Source organism: Pan paniscus, chromosome 18 (assembly GCF_029289425.2).
Source record: "Pan paniscus chromosome 18, NHGRI_mPanPan1-v2.0_pri, whole genome shotgun sequence".
Taxonomy (NCBI): Eukaryota; Metazoa; Chordata; class Mammalia; order Primates; family Hominidae; genus Pan; species Pan paniscus.
The window spans coordinates 2,699,623-2,723,286 of NC_073267.2; the positions used below are offsets into that span (position 1 = coordinate 2,699,623).

Below are 23,664 nucleotides of genomic sequence, written 5' to 3' on the forward strand. Positions count from 1 at the left end.
GAGGGGGCGGGGAGCGCGTCACGGGCGGGGGGCGGCCCGGGGGCGGGGGCGCGCGGCGGGCGCGGGGCGGGGGCGCGGCACCTGGCGCCGCCTCCCGGACGCCGGGGTCCGCTCCCGGGCCGCCGACCTCCGTCAGCCCGCGCCGGCCGCGCGCCCGGGCCCGTGGCTCCGCCCTCCCCGCGCCCGCCCCGGGACGCCCCCTCCCCACGTGCGCGCAGCGCGCTCAGGCCAGGCCTCTGCGGACGCGGGCGGCCTGGGGCTGCTAGCCGGGCTGGGGACGCGGCCGCCGGGGGTGCACTGGGAGCCCCGACGCGGCGGCGGCGCGGGGCTGAGCCCAGAGAGGCTTCCAGAGGCTGCGGGACCCGCGGGGGACGGTTCCGAGGCAGCGGGCGGGCGGGGACCGGGTGCCGAGAGACCTGGGCGCCAGTGCCCCTGGAGCCGGCCCGCCAGGCTGTCAGGCGTTCCTGGCCCAGGGTTCCCGTGGGAGGTGTCGAGGGATTGTGAAGAGGAATCTCCCAATAATGAATTCGGTGTCAGGGAACCCGCACCCCCAACCCCCAAGCATCCTCCTGCTCCTCTCCGCAAATAATGCGGGCGCCACAGCTTCCCCCAGCCTCAGTCCGAAGCCCGACCCCAAGGTAGCCCCCACCACCCCCACTGAGGGAGCTCAACTCCCCACTCCCCGCACCGACTGGGGGTCGCCTCCATCTCCATCCACAGGGGCTGGAACCTCCGACTTGTCACCCTCTGAGCTCCTGGCTGAAGGCTTGGGCCACCCTGCGCCTCAGGCCGTCTCCCGTCAGGCCTGCAGCATTCTAGAGGCAGATCAGTGGGGGTCTGAGTCCCGACTCAGGCTCCGTTTCCCTCATCACCCAAGCGGGTAAGGCCGTTTGGAGAATTTGGGGAGGGTCGCACCCATTCTATGAGGCATGGCCTGGCACCCCACTCTGTGTGGCCCCAGACCACTGAGCAGGTCCAGGGAGACAGAGGAGGTCAGACAGCAGGGACAGGGAAGGTGACAGGCACCGGGGTCCCGGCATCCTGTGGGCAGCTGGCCGTTCCCGTTCCCTCCGTGGGGTCTCCTGTTAGGTTCAGGTAGCAGCCCTTGGTCTCCCAGCACTCCTGGGAGGGGTCCCCAAATGCTAGGGCCTTTCCTCTTGCCCTTTCCAATGACCAGTTGAGTACCCGCTGGGTCAGGCACTGTGCTGGTCACCTCCTAGATGAGGTTGGACTCACTGTCCCCATTTTACAGATGAAGAAACTGAGGCTCAGAGAAGCCAAGGGGCTCACCTGGGGTCCCAGAGTCTTGAGGTTGTGTCTGGGCTTTGCACCCGCACCTCTGGATGTGTCCTATTCCCCCTCTTAGTGGTTTGTGACCATGAGCTGGTCACTTTGTCATTCTTTTTTCTGAGACAGGGTCTCGCTCTGTCGTCCAGGCTAGGGTGCAGTGACGCCATCATAGCTCACTGCAGCCTCAACATCCCAGGCTCAAGCAATCCTCCCGCCTCAGCCTCCTGAGTAGCGCCCGGCTAATTTTTTTGATTTTTAATAGAGATGAGGTCTCAGTATGTTACCTAGACTGGTCTCGAACTCCTGGCCTCAAGCAGTCCTCCCACCTCAACCTCCCAAAGTGCTGGGATTGCAGACGTGAGCTACCACACCCAGCCCACTGCCTAAGTGTCTGTGCCCCTCTGTAAAATGAGGATATGCATGCTACCTCCCCTTAGGTTACCGGAGGATAAATTGTGATACTATCCACAAAGCATTTCACGGCAGGACTTAGTAAGTGCTCAAAAAAATGGCTGCTGTAGATATTGTGATATTCTTGGGTCTCTCTGCCTGTGCAGCAACTGTGTTTTGTGCATCTTTGTATCTACGCTACCTTGCAGTGTGAAGAGCACATAGGAAGAACTAAAAATAAAAATAAGATAGCTGCTGGCATTACTATTACTTTTATGTTTTGGACATGTTAAGGCAAACCACCCTGACCTGTGCTTAACACACAAACAGAAGCCCACACACCAAATGTTCAAATATTTAAACGCTACAAATCACGCCAGTCACCTGTTAAGTATGTTCTATCCTCCTACCTTGACAAATATACCTTCATCATGGCCTGAAAGCCCAAGTTCGAATTGAGAATTCTCAGATTCCTCGGGTGATGAACTGGCCCCCGTTTGTAGCTACCTCACCTGTTCTCTGCTCAGCTCCAGCACTGTCCACACCCCATAAACAGGCACCCCCTTAGTCGCTCCTCAGAGCTAGGGTGGGCACCCTGCTGCGTGGCCCACCTTCAGGAGGACAGACTGGGCAGAGGGCTGTGCGGATCCTGGAAGTGGGCTTGGGGCTGTTTGGGCAGGAAACTCCAGGGTCCTAGGTGCTCAGAGTGTGGTCTAGAAGGGGCACCTAGGCTCCAGGTGGATTGCTGCTCAGGACCTCAGAGATTCCTCACCCCATGGGGTGCAGTGTGGCAGGAGGGGACCAGAGCCTTCTGCTAGGTGAGGATAAGCCCAGGAGGGACCGGGAAGCGTTGGATCTGATGCTGTAACCAGTAACCTTGGGTGAGTCCCCGATGCTCAGCTGCCTCATCTGTGAAATGGGCCAGCAGCTCCGCCTGCAGCCTAGGGCTGACGGGAAGGTCCCCATGAAAACAGATGTGTGTCTGCCTGGGGTCCCTGCAGTCTGGGGATGGGGGGGGCAGGGCAGGCAGCCACTCCGGCTGGGGGATGAGGTTGCAGAGGTGTGGGACTCGGGCAGCCCTCCAGGAAGTCAAGCCTCCAAGGATGATCCTGGGAGGGGGCCGCTGAGCCAGCAGAATTGCTGAGGCTCAGCCTGGAATGGAGCTGGCGGAGGCTTCACTGCAGCCTGGGCTGGCCTCCTTCCCAGATGTACGGCGTGTGCCAGCCAGCCCGCAGCCCCTTCCTCTGCCCACTGGCTGTGTGTCTGCTCAGGGGCTCTCTGGTGGTCCCCCAAGCCCCCAAAGCTCTGGTATGGGCATGAGGAACGTGCCCTCCCATGGGCTGGCTGCCGTGGCTCCTCTCATTCTTGTGGTACCGCCTCCGACAGCACTGAGCTGGGGCCCGGGCCATCACCGAGGATCGACCCCCACGCACCACCGTCCCAGCGTCCTGCCCCACAGAAATGCAGGAGCTACTCAGGTTGGGTTGGGGCCATGCCCAGTTTGTCAGCTTCCCCTAGGCTTGGGACACATGCAGGCTCCCAGAGCTGGCCCCTGCCCTCAGCCCCCATGTGCCGCCCAGAGGCCCCACGGAAAAGGCAAACAGTGCAGGGCCCTGAGACACGTAGGACCCCACGCACCTGGCTGAGCCTGCCTCAGCCCCACCCTGTCTCCTGCTCTCTGCTCCCGGGTCTATGCTGCTCCAGACACTGCTGGGATTCAAAGGCGCTTCCTCTCCCAGCCATCCAAGCCCACATGCTCACCTCTACTCCCCAAAGCTGCCCCAAGCCTGGTATAGAGCCTGGTTAGAGAGCCCCTGTCTACTTCGAGAGGAAGATGAGGAGGACTATGGGGTGCAGGGGCTGCCTGGGGAGTAGTCACCTCACCAGAAGGGGCATGATCAGTGGCAGGTGGAGCCCCAGCAGGATGGGGCCCGGCCTAGAGCTGAACAAACCCTGGGCTCCACCACCTTCTAGCCCTATGCCCTCCACATGCAATTCTGCATCTCTGAGCCTCAGTTTTCTCATCTCCAAAATGAGGGTGATTCTTCCCTACTGGAGTCATTGTGAGGACTCCATGCATAAGGCAGGTAAAATGCTCCTATAGCCCAGCAATTCCACTCTGCGTATTTACCAAGAGATGCAAACACGTTCTCAGACATTGGCACACAACCACACAACCATTCACAGCAGCCCCATTCACGACAGCCAAAAAGGAGGAGACACCCCAAATGTCCACCTATGGACGAGAAGATACATAAAACGTGCTCTAGTTATACAGTGGAATATTACTTAGCCATAGAAAAAGAATGTACTGGCTGGGCATGGTGGCTCATGCCTGTAATCTCAGCGCTTTGGGTGGTGAGAGTTGTAATCACTCACCTCTCAGGACAGAGGCGGGTGTATTGCTTCAGCCCAGGAGTTCAAGACCAGCCCAGGCAAGACAATGAGACCCCGTCTCTACAAAACAAACAAACAGAAAGTTTGCGCTGTGGTGTCAGCATTCAGGAGCAGGTTGTTCAGTTTCCATGCAGTTGAGTGGTTTTGAGTGAGTTTCTACATCCTGAGTTCTAGTTTGAGAGCACTGTAGAAAGTTTTTTCTTTTCTTTTCTTTTCTTGAGACGGAGTCTTGTTCTGTCACCCAGGCTAGAGTGCAGTGGAGCGATCTTGGCTCACTGCAAACTCCGCCTCCGAGGTTCAAGTGATTCTTCTGCCTCAGCCTCCTGAGTAGCTGGGATTACAGGTGCCTGGCACCACGCCCAGCTAATTTTTGTACTTTTAGTAGAGACTGGGTTTCACCATCTTGGCCAGGCTGGTCTCAAACTCCTGACCTCGTGATCCACCCGCTTTGGCCTCCCAAAGCGCTGGGATTACAGGCATGAGCCACTGCACCCGGCCAAAAAGTTTTCTTTACTTTCCTTTTTTTTTTTTTTTTTTTTTTTAGATGGAGTTTCACCCTGTCACCAGGCTGGAGTGCAGTGGTACAATCTCGGCTCACTGCAACCTCTGACTCCCAGGTTCAAGCGATTCTCCTGCCTCAGCCTCCCGAGTAGCTGGGACTACAGGCGTGTGCCACCACGTCCCAGCTAATTTTTGTATTTTTAGTAGAGATGGGGTTTCACCATGTTGGCCAGGATGGTCTCAATCTCTTGACCTCGTGATCCACTGGCCTCGGCCTCCCAAAGTGCTGGGATTACAGGCGTGAGCCACCGCGCCTGGCCTACACTTAGCTAATTTTTTTTAAGGTTTTTGCAGAGAAGAGGTCATCTTGCCATCTTGCCCAGGTTAGCCTCAAACTCCTAGGATCAAGCGATCCTCCCACCTCGATCCCCCAAAGTGCTGGGATTACAGGTGTGAGCTACCATGCCCAGCCAAAAGAAAATGTTACTAGATATGCTGAAAACCAGGAATTTGGCAGGTAAGGCGTAGAGGGAAAAGCATCCCAGACACAGTCAAGGGCTCAAAGGGGAGAACATGGCCAGGTGCTGTGGCTCACGCCTGTAATCCTAGCACTTTGGGAGGCCGAGGCGGCAGATCACGAGATCAGGAGTTCGAAACCAGCCTGGCCAATATGATGAAACCCCGTCTCTCCTATAAATACAAAAAGTTAGCCAGGCGTGGTGCGGGGTGCCTGTAATCTCAGCTACTTGGGAGGAGTCTGAGGCAGGAGAATCGCTTGAACCCAGGAGGCAGAGGTTGCAGTGAGCCGAGATTGCGCCATTGCACTCCATCCCCGTCAGCAGTGTGAGATTCCGTCTGAAAAACAAAACAAAACAACACAAAAGAGGAGAACAAGTCTCCTTTGGCCAGAGTACAGGACCCATGGAGTATTAGTCCATTTTCATACTGCAATAAAGAACACCTGAGACTGGATAATTTATAAAGGAAATAGGTGTAGTTGACTCACAGTTCAGCATGGCTGGGGAGGCCTCAGGAAAGTTACAATCATGGCGGAAGGCGAAGCGGAAGCAAGGCGCCTTCTCCACAAGGCGGCAGGAAGGAGAAGTGGAGCAAAGGAGGAGGAACCCCTTATAAAACCATCAGATCTCTTGAGATCTCACTCACTATCATGAGAACGGCATGGGGGAACCTGCCCTCATGATTCAGTTACCTCCACCTGGTCTCTCCTTTGACACATGGGGATTATGGGGATTACAATTCAAGATGAGATTTGGGTGGGGACACAAAGCCTAACGGTATCACATGGAGAGGAGATGGAAGCCACAGGGTGGGCCAGGGCCAGGGCCAGGCCCAGGAGTCTGGAGAGGGACAGGGACCCCTGAGGGCTTCTAATGGGGTGATCAAGTCATTCCTAGGTTTTGCTGGGGGTTTTTGTTTTGTTTTGAGAAAAGGTCTTGCTCTGTCACCCAGCCTGGAGTGCAGTGGCTCAACCACAGCTTACTGCAGCCTCGAGTTCCTGGCCTCGAGTGATCCTTCCACCTCAGCCTCCCAAAGCTGGGACCACAGGCACGCACCACCATTCCTGACTAATTTTTAAATTTTTTGTAGAGATGGGGTATCACTATATTGTTCAGGATGGTCTTGAACTTCTGGGCTCGAGTGATCCTCCTGCCTCAGCCTTCAAAAGTGCTGGGATTACAGGCATGAATCACTGTGCTGGGCTCAGACTGAGGTTTTTAAAAGGCCACTCTGGCTGGGCGCGATGGCTCATGCCTGTAAACCTAGCACTTTGAGAGGCTGAGGTGGGTGGGTCACTTGAGGTTAGGAATTCAAGACCAGCCTGACCAACATGGAGAAACCCTGTCTCTACTAAAAATCCAAAATTAGCTGGGATGGTGGTGCATGCCTGTAATCCCAGCTACTCAGGAGACTGAGGAACCCAGGAGGTGGAGGTTGCAGCGAGTCGAGATTGCGCCATTGCACTCCAGCCTGGGCAACAAGGGTGAAAATCCGTCTCAAAAATAAATAAATAAATAAATAAATAAAAGGCCATTCTGCACTGTGGTGGACAGTTTGGAAGGGGGCCAGAGTGGCTGGGGCAAGGAAGGAGGCTTTTATGGGGGATGGGGGTGGTGAGCTAGAACCAGGGCAGTGGAAAGGACAGGAAGGTATATCACAGGTAAAATCGGTGGCTGAAGGGAAGGGAAGGGTGAGGGAGGGGAGGTGTTGGGTCTTGCCCAGCTGTAATACAAGGTGGGCACTGCCCACAGAAGGGGAGCTAGCTACTCAGGGATGGGTTGTCTCAGCCATGGAATATGGTGGACCCTGCGGGGCATTCAAGGGACAGTGTCTTAACAGGGAGCTGAGGCCATCAGAGCTGGAGACAGGGTGGAAGGGGCCCAGGACAGGGACAGCATTGGAAGCTCCAGAGCTAGCAGTCATCAGCCCCCTGGTATCTCGTGGGGTGCACAGAGTGAATGCTGGAGGGCCTGAGTCCTTGTGGGCAGGCAGGGAAAGAGACTAAATGCCGGGGACAGGAGCTAGGAGAAGGCAGCCTTTCAGGCATGGTGCCGTCAACCATGGCTCAGATGCGTCAAGAAGTGGGAGGGGGCCGGGCGCAGTGGCTCACGCCTGTAATCCCAGCACTTTGGGAGGCTGAGGGGGGCGGATCACGAGGTCAGGAGATCAAGACCATCCACCATCCTGGCCAACATGGTGAAAAGTCTGTCTCTACTAAAAATAGAAAAATTAACTGGGTGTGGTGGCATGCACCTGTAATCCCAGCTACCCGGGAGGCTGAGGCAGGAGAATAGCTTGAACCCGGGAGGTGGAGATTGTGGAGAGCCGAGATCGCACCACTGCCCTCCAGCCTGGCAACAAAGCGAGACTCCGTCTCAATAAAAAAAAAAAAAAAAAGAAAAAGAAAGAAGAAGTGGGAAGAGGCCGGGCGCAGTGGCTCACGCCTGTAATCCCAGCACTTTGGGAGGCTGAGGTAGGCGGATCACTTGAGGTCAGGAGTTTGAGACCAGCTTTGCGAACATGGTGAAATCCCGTCTCCACTAAAATACAAAAATCAGCCAGGTGTGGTGGTGCGTGCCTGTAAGCCCAGCTACTCGGGAGGCTGAGGCAGGAAAATCGCTTGAACCTGGGAGGCAGAGGTTTTGCAGTGAGTCGAGATTGCACCACTGCACTCCAGCCTGGGCGAGAAAGCGAGACTCTGTCTCGAGAGAAAAAAAAAAAAAAAAAAAAAAGGTGGGAGGAAGGAAAAGTATCCACTGGATTTAGCAAAGTGAGATTGTCAGTGACCTTGAGGAATTTCCACTGGAGAGCTAGAGAGCTGGGGGTAAAAGGCAGATGACTGGGGTTGCGGAATGAGTGGGAGGTGAGGACGTGGAACTAGAAAAATGGTGAGGACCGCTCTTTGAAGAAGATAATTTGGGATTGTTTTATGGTGTTTTTTTAAAGGCTAACGGGCAGGAAGGAGAGGAGGTGAAGGTATAGGAAGGAAGGCTCCATGGCAACTATGGCCTGGTCAAGGGACAAGATGCACCCCCTCTGCGGCCAGAGGAAGGGGTGCAGCCACGTCTGTAAGAGCAGCAGGAAAAAACCATGCGACAGCCTGTCTCAAGGGTGAGGGCACCGGCGTGGAGCTCACAGAGCTGGAATGAGGGCCTGTGGTTTTGAGGGGGACCCTGGGCTCAGTGGGATGTCCTGAGGGTCAGGCTGGGGCTGGGGTGCCAGATCTAGCAAGTAAAACTACAGGATACCCAATAAAATTTTTTTAGCATAAGTATTTCCCATGCAATGTCCTGGATATACTTACACTAAAAAAAAAATTATTCGTTACTTGTCTGAATTCAAGTCCTGTAATTTTCAGCCAATCCTAGCCCAGCGTGGCGCAGTAGTGGGTCAGGGAGGGCACGGGAACAGCGCGACCCGACAGCCTGGGAAACGGACAGCCGTGTCAGAAGGGCAGGTGCCAGTGGGCAGGAGGCCGGAGAGAAAGCCGCAGTTTCCTTCCACCTCGCGCCGGGCCCGCGGCCGCGCACGGGGACCGCTCCGAGTTCCTCCCGGCGGGAACCCCCCGCCCCAGAACTTTGGTCTCGTCCCACCCACCCCCGCCCGCGCCATGGTCTCGCCCTAGGGAGCCTCGATAACTCTACGCTCGGCCTCGATCGACTCGCTCCGGCTCCCCTCGCCGTCCTGGACACGGCGGAGTGCGGAGCCGCGCGTAAGGTATGGAGGCCGCGAGCCCGGGGCCGGGAACCGGCTGCTGGGTGGCTGGGAGAGCACGGCCAGGGGAAGCCGGCCAGCAGGACGGAGCAAGGGCGGTCACCGGAGGACAGGGGAGCTCGGGGGTCCAGCCAGACTGCGCCCTTTCCCATCAGGGCCTGCCGCTGGCCTACTACGCATGCGCAGCCGCAGCGCTCGGCTTTCCCCGGCCCATCCACCGCCTTGCGCACGCGCAGCCCGCCCCTGCGGCAGAGTGGCGCCCGCGCGTGACTGCCCCCTGCCGGCTGCGGGGGGGGGGACGGCGCCCCCGCCGTGTGCGTGGGGCGGGGATGGAGCACGCGCCCTGGAGCCCCGGAGCCGCCCGGAGCCAGGTGTCACGCGTGTGACGCGTGTCCCTGAACCTACCTGCGCTTGTTGTCCCAACTCTAAAATGGGAATGATAAGTGCCATTCGGCAGCGCCCCGTGGGTCTATAATCTACTCAGCACAGAGAGTGTCCTCTAAGTACTTCACATCCTTCTCTGCAGATGCTCTGACCTTTGACCCCTGCCGTTCAGCTCTAGGGCCCGTGCAGGCCACACCATGAACACCTCCCCAGGCACGGTGGGCAGTGACCCGGTCATCCTGGCCACTGCAGGCTACGACCACACCGTGCGCTTCTGGCAGGCCCACAGCGGCATCTGCACCCGGACGGTGCAGCACCAGGACTCCGTATCCTCCACCCGGGGCGGGCAGGGCGGCGCTGGGGGGATGCCTCGTGTGGGGACCACAGCCTGTGTGAAGGCCAGATGGTGGAGGCCTGGGGGGCCCTGGCCTCAGGGCTACCTTCCCGTCATCCTCCTTAACAGTCCCAGCAGGTGAATGCCTTGGAGATCACACCGGACCGCAGCATGATTGCTGCTGCAGGTATCTGTGACCCTTGATCTCTAAACTCCTGAGCTCTGGTGGGTCGACCTGAGCACAGCCAAGCTTCAGTTCAGCCTGTGTCCCTAGGTTACCAGCACATCCGCATGTATGATCTCAACTCCAATAACCCTAACCCCATCATCAGCTACGACGGCGTCAACAAGAACATCGCGTCTGTGGGCTTCCACGAAGACGGCCGCTGGATGTACACGGGCGGCGAGGACTGCACAGCCAGGATCTGGGACCTCAGGTGTGGTGGGGAGGGGGCCTGCTGCCCGGGGCTGGGGTGGGCTGCTCTGGGAGACCGTTTTAGGTTGGGTTCTCTTCAAGCAGAGGCTGAGACAGGGAGCTTCCTGCGGGCGACTTACTGAGAGAAGTGAGGACAGGAGGAGAGTGAATTGCATCAAAGCGCGAGTCCTGCCTTGAGCCCGGAGCCAGCTTGTTATTCCCCTTCCACCAGCCACTGGCTTAGGCTCCCTGCTGGAGCAGAGGGCCCTGCGTCCCGAGTATTTCCCAAGAGGCAGGTCCTTCAGCAGAGGGAGGGGAGGAATGGCCAGGCCGAGGCCATCTGGGTAGGGCACCAACAAGCCCAGATGGACAGCATGTGCCCCGGCCCGGCCCACAGGTCCCGGAACCTGCAGTGCCAGCGGATCTTCCAGGTGAACGCACCCATTAACTGCGTGTGCCTGCACCCCAACCAGGTGAGGGGTGCTCATGGGCCAGGCACCCTGGGACTTTGGAGGGCTGGGCTTGGGCCCTGCCTCACCACCCCTGCACCCCAGGCAGAGCTCATCGTGGGTGACCAGAGCGGGGCTATCCACATCTGGGACTTGAAAACAGACCACAACGAGCAGCTGATCCCTGAGCCCGAGGTCTCCATCACGTCCGCCCACATCGATCCCGACGCCAGCTACATGGCAGCTGTCAATAGCACTGTGAGTCCTGGTGGCAGGTGCTGGGTGCGGGCAGCTTGGCACTCAGCCCTCAGCCTCTGCAGGTGGGCTTATTCCTGGATGTCCCTTAGCGGCCCCCTCCTGCTTCCCCCATCCCGGGCACTAACACCCACCTTGCCAGCAAAGCCAGAAGCCTGAGTGTCGCTCCCGATGGCTTAGTCCTGTCTGCAGGTCGGTCACTCCGCTTTCTGGAGTCTCTCCCAAGTCGGTCCACTTCCCTCTTTTCTCTCTGTTGCCTCCTGGTCCCAGTCACCCTTGTTTCTGGTGACGGCTGACACACACTCTGAGGCTTCCTTTCCCTCTCCCTGACCTCCCCTGGCCCCTGACACGTTCTCTCTTGGATGCTTCTAGTGGTGCCTGGTCAGTATCAGCCAGGTGGCGTCATTCCCCTGGGGAGACCCGGGGCTGCTGGCCTCGCCCGTAGGCTGCTGTGGCGTGGCCCCTGCTCTTCTCTCCAGCCTCATTTTTTTTCATTAACTTCATTTAATCCCAGTGCATCACTTGTACCTCTTGCCCCCGGATTTCCCTTCTGCTGGCCTTTGTCATGCTGTCCCTCTAGCTGGTGCCCTTCTCCTGTCTACTTCCGTTGGCCATCGGCATCCTCCAGGAAGGGTAATTTGAGTCCTTGGCCAGGTGTGGCCCTTGGTTGGGGCCAGGCTTCCCAGGTGCCTTCTGCAGGCAGGACCAGAGGGTCCTGCCTGCCCCTCACCCGGGGTCCCCATGCACAGTTGGCCCCCAGTGTTGGCCCCCAGGGCATCCTTCCCTGTGTCTCAGACCTGAGGCCTTGGGCCCTCCGTGACGGTCCTCCTGACCTCTAGGGAAACTGCTATGTCTGGAATCTGACGGGGGGCATTGGTGACGAGGTGACCCAGCTCATCCCCAAGACCAAGATCCCTGCCCACACGCGCTACGCCCTGCAGTGTCGCTTCAGCCCCGACTCCACGTGCGTGCAGGGCCTGCTGGCCCGGGAGGGGACCTGCCTGGGCTGGGGGCTAGAGAGGGGAGGGGCTGCTGGATGGAGTGGCTGCTGCTGGACACGCCCCATGCCCACCCACTAGGCTCCTCGCCACCTGCTCGGCTGATCAGACGTGCAAGATCTGGAGGACGTCCAACTTCTCCCTGATGACGGAGCTGAGCATCAAGAGCGGCAACCCCGGGGAGTCCTCCCGCGGCTGGATGTGGGGCTGCGCCTTCTCGGGGGACTCCCAGTACATCGTCACTGGTGAGCCCCGCCCTGGCCTCCCCCATCCCTGGCCTCCCGGCGCTGGCCTCCAGAGCCAGCCCACCTCGGCTGCAGCTTCCCCTCTGCTGGGGCCGCCTGCTTGGTCTGCACCTGCGCTCTTAGCCCTGCACAATCTCCCCCTCCAGCTTCCTCGGACAACCTGGCCCGGCTCTGGTGTGTGGAGACTGGAGAGATCAAGAGAGAGTATGGCGGCCACCAGAAGGCTGTTGTCTGCCTGGCCTTCAATGACAGTGTGCTGGGCTAGCCTGTGACCCCTCGGGACTGCCTGGTGCAGGTGGTGGCAGCTGGAGGGACCCATGCAGCACCCAGGTCAGAGCAGACCCTCCCCTGCCGGCCTGCGCCAGCTGGACCTGATGGCCCCCTGTGGTGCCTTGGCCTGCTGGGCCAGGCTGCCCTGGGACTCTCAGCCCCCAGTTGCTTATCCAGATGTGACAGAGCTCGACCCAAGCCAGGCTGCACACTCCTGGACTGGGCTAGCCTACACTGCCTGGGAAAGTCGGCCGAGGGCCCAAAGCTGCTGAGGGGTCTGAGGCTGGTGCCCACCCCCAAGCTAGTGCGTTCTCTGCCCCTCCCTGCCCGCGTTTCAGGGCCTCGGTCCATAGAGAACACCACCACCATGGCCAGGTGGAAGGGTTTATTAGTCCCTGCCGGCAGCTGTCCTCCCTGGTGCAGGTGGCCTGGCCAGCCCACTGGATTGGGGACGGACGGGCCAGGCTGGGCCAGGTCGGGGGCTCAGTCTGGGAGGTAATAAAAGCAGACCGACACGCAGATGTTGCTCGGGAAGCAGATGTCGATGCAGAGATAAATCAGCCGCTGTCTCCGGGGCCCTGTGGCGAGGGTGCCGTGAATCTCCAAGGGCTCCGCCCCCAGCTCCTCAAACCATCCCGAGGGCCTGGCCTTCCCCCACGGCGGTCCTGACTCACCCTCTGCTCGCCGGGCCCAGTAGATGGGGGTCCTCATGCACAGGCGCTGCACCAAAGCCCCCACCTGGGCGGGGTCCACTTGGAGGCTCCCCTGCACTGCCAGCAGCTCCTGGGTGTGGTGGGTGTCCTGGCTGGGGACCCAAGCCTCTTGGACCTGTTGAGAAGGCTCTGGTGGGCGGTGGGACAGGGCTGCTCCCTGCTCCTGGCTTGGCGGGGCTGGGTACCCTCCAACCCCCAGTGATGTCCCCACCCTCAGCTCTTGTCAGCAGCCTGGGCTTAGGGCGGAGAGAGCTTCCTGTTCCCTGAAACCAGAGCTCCAGCCTGTCCTGTACTGGGCTGCACACAGGACCCTTTGTCTAGCCCCTGGCCCGGGCCTGCGCCCAGCAGGACGGCTCACCTTGGAGGTATCCACCAGCAGCCGCAGGGTCTCCCGATCACTGTCCTCCATCAGGCGGAGGAAGCAGACCTGGTGCTCCTCAGGGCGGTAACAGATGCAGCCCTGGGGAGGCAGGGGGGTGAGGCAGGGCCCCCCAGACCGACACCTGCGAGGGTGACCCCTCCCTGCCCACTCACGCTCTGCCCGTCGAACAGCACCGCCCAGCTGTGGTTGCTCTGAGGTGGGGTCACTGTGATGGTCGCCGTGTTCCGGGCCACGTCCACCAGGATGGTTTGGTTGGGCCGGGGCATGTGGGGGCTCGGGAGGGTCATTCGCAGCGTCTGCAGCCTTGGCTGGCAGTGGGAGTTGGAGTTCAGCCGGGCAGCTGGGCAACCCCAGCACAGCCTCCAGCTCTGGGCTGCAGGACTCCTGACATCCCTGAGTGGGCCCTTCCACCCCTTGGTCCTCTGGCTGTCTGCTCCTAGGTGGTGTCACTGCCTGCTCCGCACCCTTGCTCTGCTGGAGGCTGGGATATGCCAGCTTCCCTTCCCCCTTTCCACTGTCCATGTTCCTGGTGCTGAGGAGGGGCTCACCTTGGGAGGGCCCTGAGCAGAGCCAAGAAGCCCTCCAGCCACAACCCCCACAGCGGCCAGCACCAGCAGCAGCAGCAGCAGGAGCAGGCCCACGGCTCTCCAGCCCCCGCAGGAGGGCTTGGTCTTCACCTGGGCGTGCATCAGGGTCAGAAGGGTCATGAGGGTTAGACATCAGGGAGCAAGTGGGCTGGGGAAGGGAGGGGCTGGGTGGCCTGGGGCACCCCCTGGGTCCTTGCTGCAGGAGTAACGGGAGGCACTCACCCCTGTAGGCCCAGGTTTGGGGCGCTCAGCGCAGCAGCTTGCTGGTTCCATCCTGCAGCCCCTGCTCACAATGTGCCGATTGTCTGCGCCCCTTGTCTGCAGCCTTGGCCAGGGGAAACTCAGAACAGAACCCCTCCCCTCCTGACCCTGCGCCTCCCCCTCAGCTCTGGATCTGATATCCAGGTCAGAGCCAGGACAGCCCCTCCTCCCACCTGGGGGATGCCTGTCACCAGGCCCGGCTCCAGACACCTGGCCTGTGCAGACTGGAGCTCAGGGTCTGGGAGGCGTAGGGCTCGGCCACGTGGAAATCCAGTCCAGCTGACCGACTGGAGGGCAGCCCAGGCTCGGCCAGGGTGACTCGCTAAGTGTGGTTGGGGTGGATTTCGTTTTCCTAAAGTGGCCTGAGTCTGTCAGGTTATCCTTGACTCCCAGAGTTGGGCACAGGGCCTGACACGCCACAAGCTGTCAATACGTGCCTGTTCAGTGAATGACAGGTGTGGGACTGTGCACCCCCAGCCACTTCCCAGCCCCCGCACACCCAAGACCAGGGGGTTCCTGAAGCCTGGACCACAGACAGGCAGCCTGCTGGAGCCTGTGCCCCTGGGACAGTCAGGCCAGCCTCGGGGGCCCGCCTAGCCCAACTTTTTTTTTTTTTGAGACGGAGTCTCACTGTGTCCCCCAGGCTGGAGTGCAGTGGCGTGATCTCAGCTCACTGCAACCTCTGCCTCCCGAGTTCACACAATTCTCATTGCCTCAGCCTCCCTCGTAGCTGGGATTACAGATACATGCCACCAGGTCCCGCTAATTTTTGTATTTTTAGTAGAGATGGGTTTTCACCATTTTGGCCAGGCTGGTCTTGAACTCCTGATCTCAAGTAATCCACCTGCCTTAGCCTTCCAAAGTGTTGGGATTACAGGTGTGAGCCACCGCGCCCGGCCAGCATTACTTCTGAGCTCTGCTCCCTGCCCTGGGCTCTCTGACACGGCAGCCCACCAGCTTCACTCCGGGGCCCTTTGCTTCCCTGGTTTCCCTTTGTGCCTGGCTTTCCCTCATTCTTCAAAACATCTTCCTCTGAACCAGGCTGGGAGTGGGCAGTTGGCATTCCAGCTCTGGAGTTGGAACCCCAGTTACCCATCTACTTTGAGTCCTCCCACCCGTGGTGAGACGGCATCACGCGGGCCAATGCAAGGTGAGAGCAAGGACACCTGAGCCAGTGTGGGTTTGAGAGTTTAATCTGTGCTCTGGCGCCCACAGTGCTGCAGCCCCTCATGGGCCAGAGACAGGGTGCACGGGGACTCCCAGCCCCTACCCGGCAAGAGAGGCATCACTGAGGCTGCATCTGCCATGAGCTCCTGGTGTGACTGCACCCTGCCAGGCCAGACCCGGCTTGAGCCAACTTAGCCAAGCCAGCGTCAGTGCCACCAGCCTCATGGGTGGAGCCACCCTCATGCTGCTCTGCAGCACCCTCTGAACCCGATATCCCAGGCCTGGGAGGTGCTGAAGGCTCAGGACGCCTCTTATTGCTCTGAAGTCTTTGTGACCAAGTGGAGTGCTGTGACTGTGGGGCCAAGAGAGAAGCTGCCAGGTACAGGGAAAGGCGCTGGTAGGGAGCCAGCCAGAAGGTGCAGCGTCCCGGGATGGCCCTGCTGAATCTGCTGTCAGGCCTGTGAAAGGTCAGCAGGCAGGAGAGGCTGGAGCCCCGCCCAGAACCTTGGTGAGCTGGTGGCCCTGCCAAGTCCTGCTGGCCACTGAAGAGGGAATCCAGGGCAAGGCAGGTGACCTCCTGGGCCACCAGTCTTTAACCCCTACCCCAGCCTAGGGAAGAGGAGGACAGGAAGAGACTGGATGCTTTGTAAAGGACTTCCTGTTCTTGGGGACATAACTCTGGTCCCCTCCCAGAGCCCTGGATGACTGACAGGCATTCCTTGGCCAACACATGCTTGAGCCGCGCTGCTGGCTGCAGGGCACCTGGATGACAGGCATTCCTTGGCCAACACATGCTTCAGCCGCGCTGCCGGCTGCAGGGCACAGAGGCTCCTTCAGTGGAATTTTGCCTACGACACAGAGCACAGCTATTAATACACTTAAGATTCAAATCCATTGCCTGACACAGTTGTTCAAAGTTAAAAACTGTTTGGTAGCAGAACTGCTCTGAGCTCCCTGCACTGCAGCCCGGAGTTCAGTGAAGGCGTCCACGCCATGGCAGCTGCTCCGTCCAAATCACCTGGGTATAAATGCACACTTGAGACAGCAGAGCTTTAGCTGGGCTGCATTTACAGAACTGGGCAGCAGCCCTGGGTATCTGAAACGGAACAGACACTCAGTTGTGACATCAGAGTGGTTTTTCAAGGAAGTAGGGGAGGTGGGAGAGTGGTGAGGGCAGCACTTTGCACCCAAGGGCAGGGAGATGCCACCTGGGAGCAGCCGCCGCCTCCACTCCCACCCTGCTGGGAGGCACAGGGACACAGAAGGCTCCGCTGGACTTTCAGTCATACTGATGGGGCTCTGGTCCATGCAAGCCTCTCCCAACAGTCAGAATAATCAGTCCCTCTGCCCCCTGAGGGGCTGGATCCCTGAATGAGTTTTTCAATAAAATACAGGACACACACCCCTAGACCCGCCTCAGTCCCATCGGCAGGCCCTGGTTACCTGAATCCCGGACAGGTGCTGAGGCTGCCCCCGCCAACCCCACCCAAGGCCCAGAACCCAGCCCACAATGCCTTCCAAGCCTAAAAGTGCATCTTCGATTACAAGCATCTGTAAACAAAATCGTCCCCCAAACGTGTACTTACAAGGTTAACAATGAATGCCTTTGCTTAACTCCAATTACACTCTTTGAAGCCACTTAGCCGAGCAGATGCTTAAGCCCCACCTATTAATTTGGGTAACTGGTTTTCAATTTCTTTTTTTTTATTCTGCAGATTAAAGACACTCAATCTTTAACCTTGAAGGGCAGGCAAAAGGTCGGCTATGCTGTCAACATAGAAGTCAGGGACCATTTTCTTCTTAGACACGCAGTCACTTTCCTGATTATTCTTCACATCCCCTAGAGTGGAGACTCCGGTGAGGGTCAGGATGGTCTTCAGGCCACAGGTGACGCCTAGGAGGATGTCTGTGTCCAGGCGGTCTCCCACCATGACGGTGCGCTCGGGGTTGATGCCGTATTCCTGGGACACGCAGTCGAAGATGAAGCGGCTGGGCTTCCCGATGATGTCCGCCTGGCGCTGGGCGGCCATCTCCACGGCTCGGACCAGACACCCGGTACCTGCGGGGCACAGGGGACCGGGTCAAAGGGCGGGGAGGGGGCCCGCCGCCCGCCCCCCAGCCTCCCGCCCCAGGGCGCACGGACCCGCGATGAAGCGGCCGTTCTCAAGCGGAAGCCGGTTATCCATGTTGGTGCCCACGAGCAGGCAGCCGGGCTGCTGCAGGTAGCGCAGGGCCTTGGTGAGCTTCATGTAGCTGAAGTGCGGGTCAAAACCCACCACCACCGCGCGCACGTCGGGCTCCAGCGGCGCGTGCAGCCAGTCGCCGGGACCCTCGCCCTGCAGTGGCTCGGGCCCCACGCCCACGCTGGCGACGCCCACGGCCTCCAGCTCCGCGGCCAGGGCTGGGCTGCCCAGCACGTAGGCCTTGGGCGCGGGGGCGCTGGCCAGGCGCTGGCGCAGGTAGAGCGCGGTGCAGTAGGCCGTGCCGAAGACCTCCAGGCTGGCGCCGGGCCCCGCGGGGCCGCCGAAGCCCAGGCGCCGCAGCTTCTCGGCGTAGGCAGCGCGGGTCTTGCTGCTGTTGTTGGTGATGAAGCCCAGGCGCTTGCCGCGGGCTCGCAGCGCCCGCAGGGCCTCGGGCGCGCCAGGCACGGCAGTCTCCCCACGCCACAGCACGCCGTCGCAGTCGAACAGCAGCGTGTCCACGTCGGCCAGCAGCGCCTGTGCCCGCTCGGCGTTCAGCCGCACGCAGCGGGCGTCGTCGCCACCGGCCTCCGCCGCCGCCATCGCCGCCCGCCGGCCGCCGCCGCCCGCCGGCCGCTCCTCGCAGCCGCCCGCCGCGGCGCCCTCCCCGCCCCCGGCGCGCTCATTGGCCCAGCGCCTCGCGCCCGCCGCCCATTGGCCTGCACCTTCGCCAATCCGCCTCCGCTTCCCGCGGGCTGCGGGAGCTCAGCGCCAATCGGCGAGGCCCGGCGCGGGGAGAGGGGCGATCATTGGCTACCGGCCTTGGGACGCCCCGGTGATTGGCTGGCAGGGCTCCAACCGGCATTCGGAGTGAAGCGCTCGCTGCGGAAATGCGGCAGAGGGGAGAGCAGCGCAGGCGCAAGGCCGCTGTTCCCGGGCTGCCGCGGGCCGCTCACCCATTGGAAGCGAGTGGTCAGCCTAGGTGACGAGGCCCTTCATGGAGTGACCCGGGCCAGGCCGGCTGCCCATTGGCCGGTCTCTCCCGCGGGCACGGGCGGGGCTCTCGCAGGAGCGCCGCGGGAGGTGGCCGAGGCACCTTCGCCGGCCGTGCCCGTGCCTCTGTGCCGTGGACGCGCTCGGGACATGGGGCCACCACGTGGGTCGCTTACCGGCCAGTCCCGCGAGCCAGCCCGGGGCTCCTTCCCCGACAGGCCTGAGTACTCGCCTCAGTCCTTTGCAAAAACGCGTTCCCGGTTCCTTGGAGGTAACACGAACCAGCCATTACCAGGCTGTGGGATTAGGGTCTAAGGACACTGTCTAGAACCTGGTACTCAGTGATTGCTCGCCGTCATCGTCATCAATTATTAGGTATTTAATTGAGGCAAAACATTACAGTAAAGGGCATGAAAACCGTGCAGCTCGATGGAAGCTTTACATTTATTATTATTTTATTTACTTATTTATTTACTTTTTGAGACGGAGTCTCGCTCTTTCGCCCAGGCTGGAGTGCAGTGGCGCAATCTCGGCTCACTGCCAGCTCCGCCTCTCAGGTTCACGCCATTCTTCTGCCTCAGCCTCCCGAGTAGCTGGGACTACAGGCGCCGACCACCACGCCCGGCTAATTTTTTTGTATTTTTTAGTAGAGACGGGGTTTCACCGTGTTAGCCAGGATGGTCTTGATCTCTTGACCTCGTGATCCGCCCACCTTGGTCTCCCAGAGTGCTGGGATTACAGGCGTGAGCCATGGCGCCCGGCCGGAAGTTTTACATTTTTACATGTATATATATATTTTGCGACAGGGTCTTACTCTGTCCCCCAGGCTGGAGTGGAGTGGCCAGATCACAGCTCACTGTAGCCTTATCACAGCTCACTGTATCCTTGACCTCCTAGGCTCATGTGATGCTCCTACCTAAGCCTCCAAAGCAGTTGGGACCAGAGGTGTGTGCCACTACGCCTAATTTTTTTTTTAATTTAAATTTTTTGTAGAGACGGAGTCCCACTATGTTGGCCAGGCTGGTCTCCAACTCCTGGCCTCCAGTGATCCTCCTGTCTTGGCCTCCCAAAGGGCTAGGATTACAGGCGTGAGGTGCCGCACCCAGCAGATTTTTTTACATATGTATATGCTTGTGTAAACATAACCCAGACCAAAGTATAAAGTATTTCCAACACCCCAGGAAGTTCCCTCTTGTTCCTATCCAGTCAATAGCAGATAGCACATTGCTGACTACTTTTCTGACTCCTATCACCATAGAGTCACAACCAAGCCTCCGGACTGCTTTATACTTGGGATTATACGGTATGTGCTTCTGGCTCTTGCTTCTACGGTTTAACATAATGTTTGTGAAATTCATCCTGGCTGGGTGCTGTGGCTCACACCTATGATCCCAGCCCTTTGGGAGGCCGAGGCGGGCAGATCACCTGAGGTCAGAAGTTGGAGACCAGCCTGGCCAATATGGTGAAACCCCATCTCTGCCAAAAGTACAAAAATTAGCCGTATGTGGTGGCACATGCCTGTAATCTTAGCTACTTGAGAGGCTGAGGCAGGAGAATCGCTTGAACCTGGGAGGCGGAGGCTGCAGTGAGCCGAGATTGCACCACTGCACTCCAGCCTGGGCAACAGAGCAAGACTCCTATCAAAAAAAAAAAAATGACTTTGACCTTGAGCAGAACTGGATTTGACAAGAATCACACTCTGCTTTTACCACAGAGCAACAGGTAGTTGATTTGAGACAATGGCTGGAATGGGAACTGTTGATGATACCCAGCCATGGGCCATCTTCTCCCACACTCGCCCGGCTGCCTTGGCTTCCTGGGCACTCTGTGAGCACCTAGGCCGCGGCACCGCTCCTTCCCTGCATTACCTCCTCAGAGTCACAGGACAGGCCTGAGAGGCAGGGATTATTCACATCTCCATTTATAGATGGCCAAACAGCCACGGAGAGTCGCTGGCTGGACAAGGTTGAGTTGGGATTAAACTCAGTCAACCCCAAAGCTGAGCTCTGCCCCATCTGGTCGGCTTAACGTCCTCAGAATGTGCCTGTATGTCTGCAGGCAGGAGGGGAGGCATGGTCACTTGTGGGGAAGGTCCTGGCGGAGGCTGGGAGGAAAGTGCGCTTTATAGGAGAGGACTGACTTTGGAAACAGGGTGATGTGGCCCTGCATCTGGGGGTAGAGGACCCCTTTGGGTGCCCCCCACACAGAAGGCATTCAGTCTCTATCTGTGAGGGGATGGCCCCAGTGTCTCCCCAAGTAAGGATCTTGTACTGCAAGCCGACCTGGGGATGGCTTTCAGTGGCACAAGAACAGACACTATTTCACCTTAACAGAGTTGCATCAATTTACATTGCAATAGAAAATATAAGTAGCCCGCTAGGCGCGGTGGCTCACGCCTGTAATCCCAGCACTTTGGGAGGCCGAGGCGGGCAGATAACCTGAGGTCAGGAGTTAGAGACCAGCTTTACTAACATGGAGAAACCCCATCTCTACTAAAAATACAAAATTAGCCGGGCGTGGTAGCACACGCTTGGGAGGCTGAGGCAGAATTGCTTGAACCCAGGAGGCGGAGGTTGCAGTGAGCCAAGGTTGCACCACTGCACTCCAGCCTGGGTGACAGAGTGAGACTCGATCTCAAAAAAAAAAAAAAAAAAAAAAGGATTTTGTAGTTCCTGTTTGGGTCTGGCTGTGGAATGTCCACAGGCATTATTCTGTTGAGCCAGGCTGAGGCCTGCATGGGAAAGGAGGCCGTTTGGAGAAAGGGAGGCTCTAGTCTTGCTGCCTGTGCCTGGCCTCTCTGCCTTCCAAGGGCCTATCCACTCCCATGCTTGCCAGTGGCCTGGGCTCTGGGCAAAGCAGGGCCTGAGGTCACCTGATCAGGATGCCCTTTTCTTTTTGAGATACGGTCTCACTTTGTTACCCAGGCTGGCGGGCAGTGGTGGCATCTCAGCTGACTGCAACCTCCGCCCCCCCAGGTTCAAGCAATTCTCCTGCCTCAGCCTCCCTAGTAGCTGGGATTATAGGTGTGTGCCACCACACCTGGCTAACTTTTGTATTTTTTTTTGTTCGTTTTGAGACCGAGTCTTGCTCTGTTGCCCAAGCTGGAGTGCAGTGGCGCGATCTCGGCTCACTGCAACCTCCGCCTCCGGGTTGAAGCGATTCTCCTGTCTCGCCCTCCCGAGTAGCTGGGACTACAGGCGTGTGCCACCACACCCGGCTGATTTTTTTTTTTTTTTTAGTAGAGACAGGGTTTCACCATGTTAGCCAGGATGGTCTCAATTTCCTGACCTCGTGATCCGCCCTCCTCGGCCTCCCAAAGTGCTGGGATTACAGGCGTGAGCCACCGCGCCTGGCAACTTTTGTTTTTTTGGTTTTTTTTTTTTGAGACAGAGTCTCACTCTGTTGCCCAGGCTGGAGTGCAATGGCATGATCTCGACTCACTGCAACATCCACCTCCTAGGTTCAAGCGATTCTCCTGCCTCAGCCTCCTGAGTAGCTGGGATTACAGGCACATGCCACCAGGCCTGGCTAATTTTTGTATTTTTAGTAGAGACGGGGTTTCACCATGTTGGTCAGGATGGTCTTGAACTCCTGACCTTTTAATCCCCCCACCTCGGCCTCCCAAAGTGCTGGGATTACAGGCATGAGCCACCGCGCCCGGCCCAACTTTTGTATTTTTAATAGAGATGGGGGTTTCTGCTGTATTGGCCAGGCTGGTCTCAAACTTCTGACCTCAGATGATCCGTCTGCCTCGGCCTCCCAAAGTGCTGGGATTACAGGCGTGAGCCACCGCTCCCGGCCCCCTTTGCCTCTTAAAGGCCTCACCTCTTAATGCTGTTACATTGGGGATAAAGTTTCAGCATGAGTTTAGAGGGGACAATCATCCCATCCATACCCCTAAACCCCCTGGATACCGGCTTCTCAGTTACTCCTCAGCACACCGTGAATGGAGGTCTTTTGGGGCTCTGCGCTCACCTCCTCCATGGCTTCACCTCACCCACCTGTCTCCTGGTCCTCCTCCCCAGCAGCTCCCCAGAACCCTCAAGCTCCAAAAGCTCCAACCTGCTCTTCGTTCTGTTTGCCCCACTCAGAGACCACCCATTCTGGCTCTCAGTGGCTTTCTGAGCCCCTTCCTGCTTCTGCTTAGGCCCTAAAATCCCTTTTTTTTTGAGACAGAGTCTCGATCTGTCACCCAGGCTGGAGTGCAGTGGCGAGATCTCGGCTCACTGCAACCTCCGCTTCCCGGGTTCAGGCCATTCTCCTGTCTCAGCCTCCCGAGTAGCTGGGACTACAGGCAGCCGTCACCACACCCGGCTAATTTTTGTATTTTTACTAGAGACGGGCTTTCACCATATTGGTCAGGCTGTCTTGAACTCCTGACCTCGGGTGATCTGCCCGCCTCAGCCTCCCAAAGTGTTGGGATTACAGGCGTGAGTCACTGGGCCCGGCCTAAAGTCCCTTTTTCTGTGCAGCAGTTAGAGGCATGTTTCTGAAACACCCACCATCATTCCCTCTGCTCAAAACCTTGCAGTGGTGAGCAACCTACTTGCAGAAAGCGGGCCCATTGTTACCCCAACCTGACTGCCGATCACCTTACCTGAGCCTGGAGGTTGGAGGCTGCTAGGATCACACCAATGCACTCCAGCCTGGGTGACAGAGTGAGACACTATCTCAAAGCAAACAAACAGGGCCAGGCGCAGTGGCTCACGCCTGTAATCGCAGCACTTTGGGAGGCCAAGGCGGACGTATCACGAGGTCAAGAAATCAAGACCATCCTGGCTAACGTGGTGAAACCCCATCTCTACTAAAAATGCAAAAAAATTAGCCAGGCATGGTGGCGGGCATCTGTCGTCCCAGCTACTCGGGAGGCTGAGGCAGGAGAATGGCATGAACCCGGGAGGCGGAGGTGGCAGTGAGCCGAGATCATGCCACTGCACTCCAGCTTGGACGACAGAGTGAGACCCTCAAAAAACAAACAAAGAAAGTCACATATTGTAGGACATGTTCACAACAGGTAAATTTATCATGGAGGCAGAAGGTAGACTGGCGTCTACCCAGGGCTGGCAGGGAGGGGCGGATGGGGAATCACTGCTTCAAAGGCACAGGTTTCCTTTCAGGGTGCCGGAAAGGTTCTGGACCCACATAGCTGTGATAGTTGCACAACACTGTGAATGTCGCTAATAGTAAATTTTATGTGCACTTACCACAGTTTTTTTTGAG

At 58.5% G+C, this 23,664-nt stretch overlaps 3 protein-coding genes across 7 annotated transcripts; 1 reads left to right on the top strand and 2 right to left on the bottom strand.

Annotated features, from left to right (window-relative positions):
* The first annotated feature begins 7,931 nt into the window (after positions 1-7,931).
* Positions 7,932-12,680, top strand: MLST8 (MTOR associated protein, LST8 homolog). 4 transcript variants are annotated; one of them, XM_003806216.6, is made up of 10 exons: positions 7,932-8,208; positions 8,456-8,814; positions 9,368-9,521; positions 9,665-9,716; positions 9,804-9,966; positions 10,342-10,417; positions 10,499-10,651; positions 11,488-11,612; positions 11,728-11,891; positions 12,038-12,680. In XM_003806216.6, the coding sequence occupies exons 3-10, from the start codon at positions 9,393-9,395 to the stop codon at positions 12,154-12,156; spliced, it is 981 nt and encodes a 326-aa protein (XP_003806264.1). In that variant the 5' UTR covers positions 7,932-8,208; positions 8,456-8,814; positions 9,368-9,392; the 3' UTR covers positions 12,157-12,680. The 4 variants fall into 4 exon arrangements, with proteins under 4 accessions (XP_003806264.1, XP_063454327.1, XP_008949578.1 ...); XM_008951330.5 differs by having other exon boundaries at positions 7,957-8,208; positions 9,338-9,521; XM_063598257.1 differs by having other exon boundaries at positions 7,933-8,814; positions 9,338-9,521.
* Positions 12,532-14,714, bottom strand: BRICD5 (BRICHOS domain containing 5). 2 transcript variants are annotated; one of them, XM_003806218.6, is made up of 6 exons: positions 14,066-14,714; positions 13,805-13,933; positions 13,409-13,564; positions 13,233-13,334; positions 12,836-12,989; positions 12,532-12,739 (listed from the first exon to the last, which is right to left on the bottom strand). In XM_003806218.6, exons 1-6 carry the CDS (start codon positions 14,114-14,116, stop codon positions 12,645-12,647), a joined length of 687 nt encoding a protein of 228 aa, XP_003806266.2. In that variant the 5' UTR covers positions 14,117-14,714; the 3' UTR covers positions 12,532-12,644. The 2 variants fall into 2 exon arrangements, with proteins under 2 accessions (XP_003806266.2, XP_008949592.2); XM_008951344.5 differs by having other exon boundaries at positions 12,532-12,989.
* A 2,243-nt stretch (positions 14,715-16,957) lies between these two features.
* Positions 16,958-18,118, bottom strand: PGP (phosphoglycolate phosphatase). Its single transcript, XM_024925789.5, has 2 exons — positions 17,415-18,118; positions 16,958-17,330 (listed from the first exon to the last, which is right to left on the bottom strand). The coding sequence occupies exons 1-2, from the start codon at positions 18,052-18,054 to the stop codon at positions 17,005-17,007; spliced, it is 966 nt and encodes a 321-aa protein (XP_024781557.2). The 5' UTR covers positions 18,055-18,118; the 3' UTR covers positions 16,958-17,004.
* Between the last annotated feature and the right edge of the window lie 5,546 nt (positions 18,119-23,664).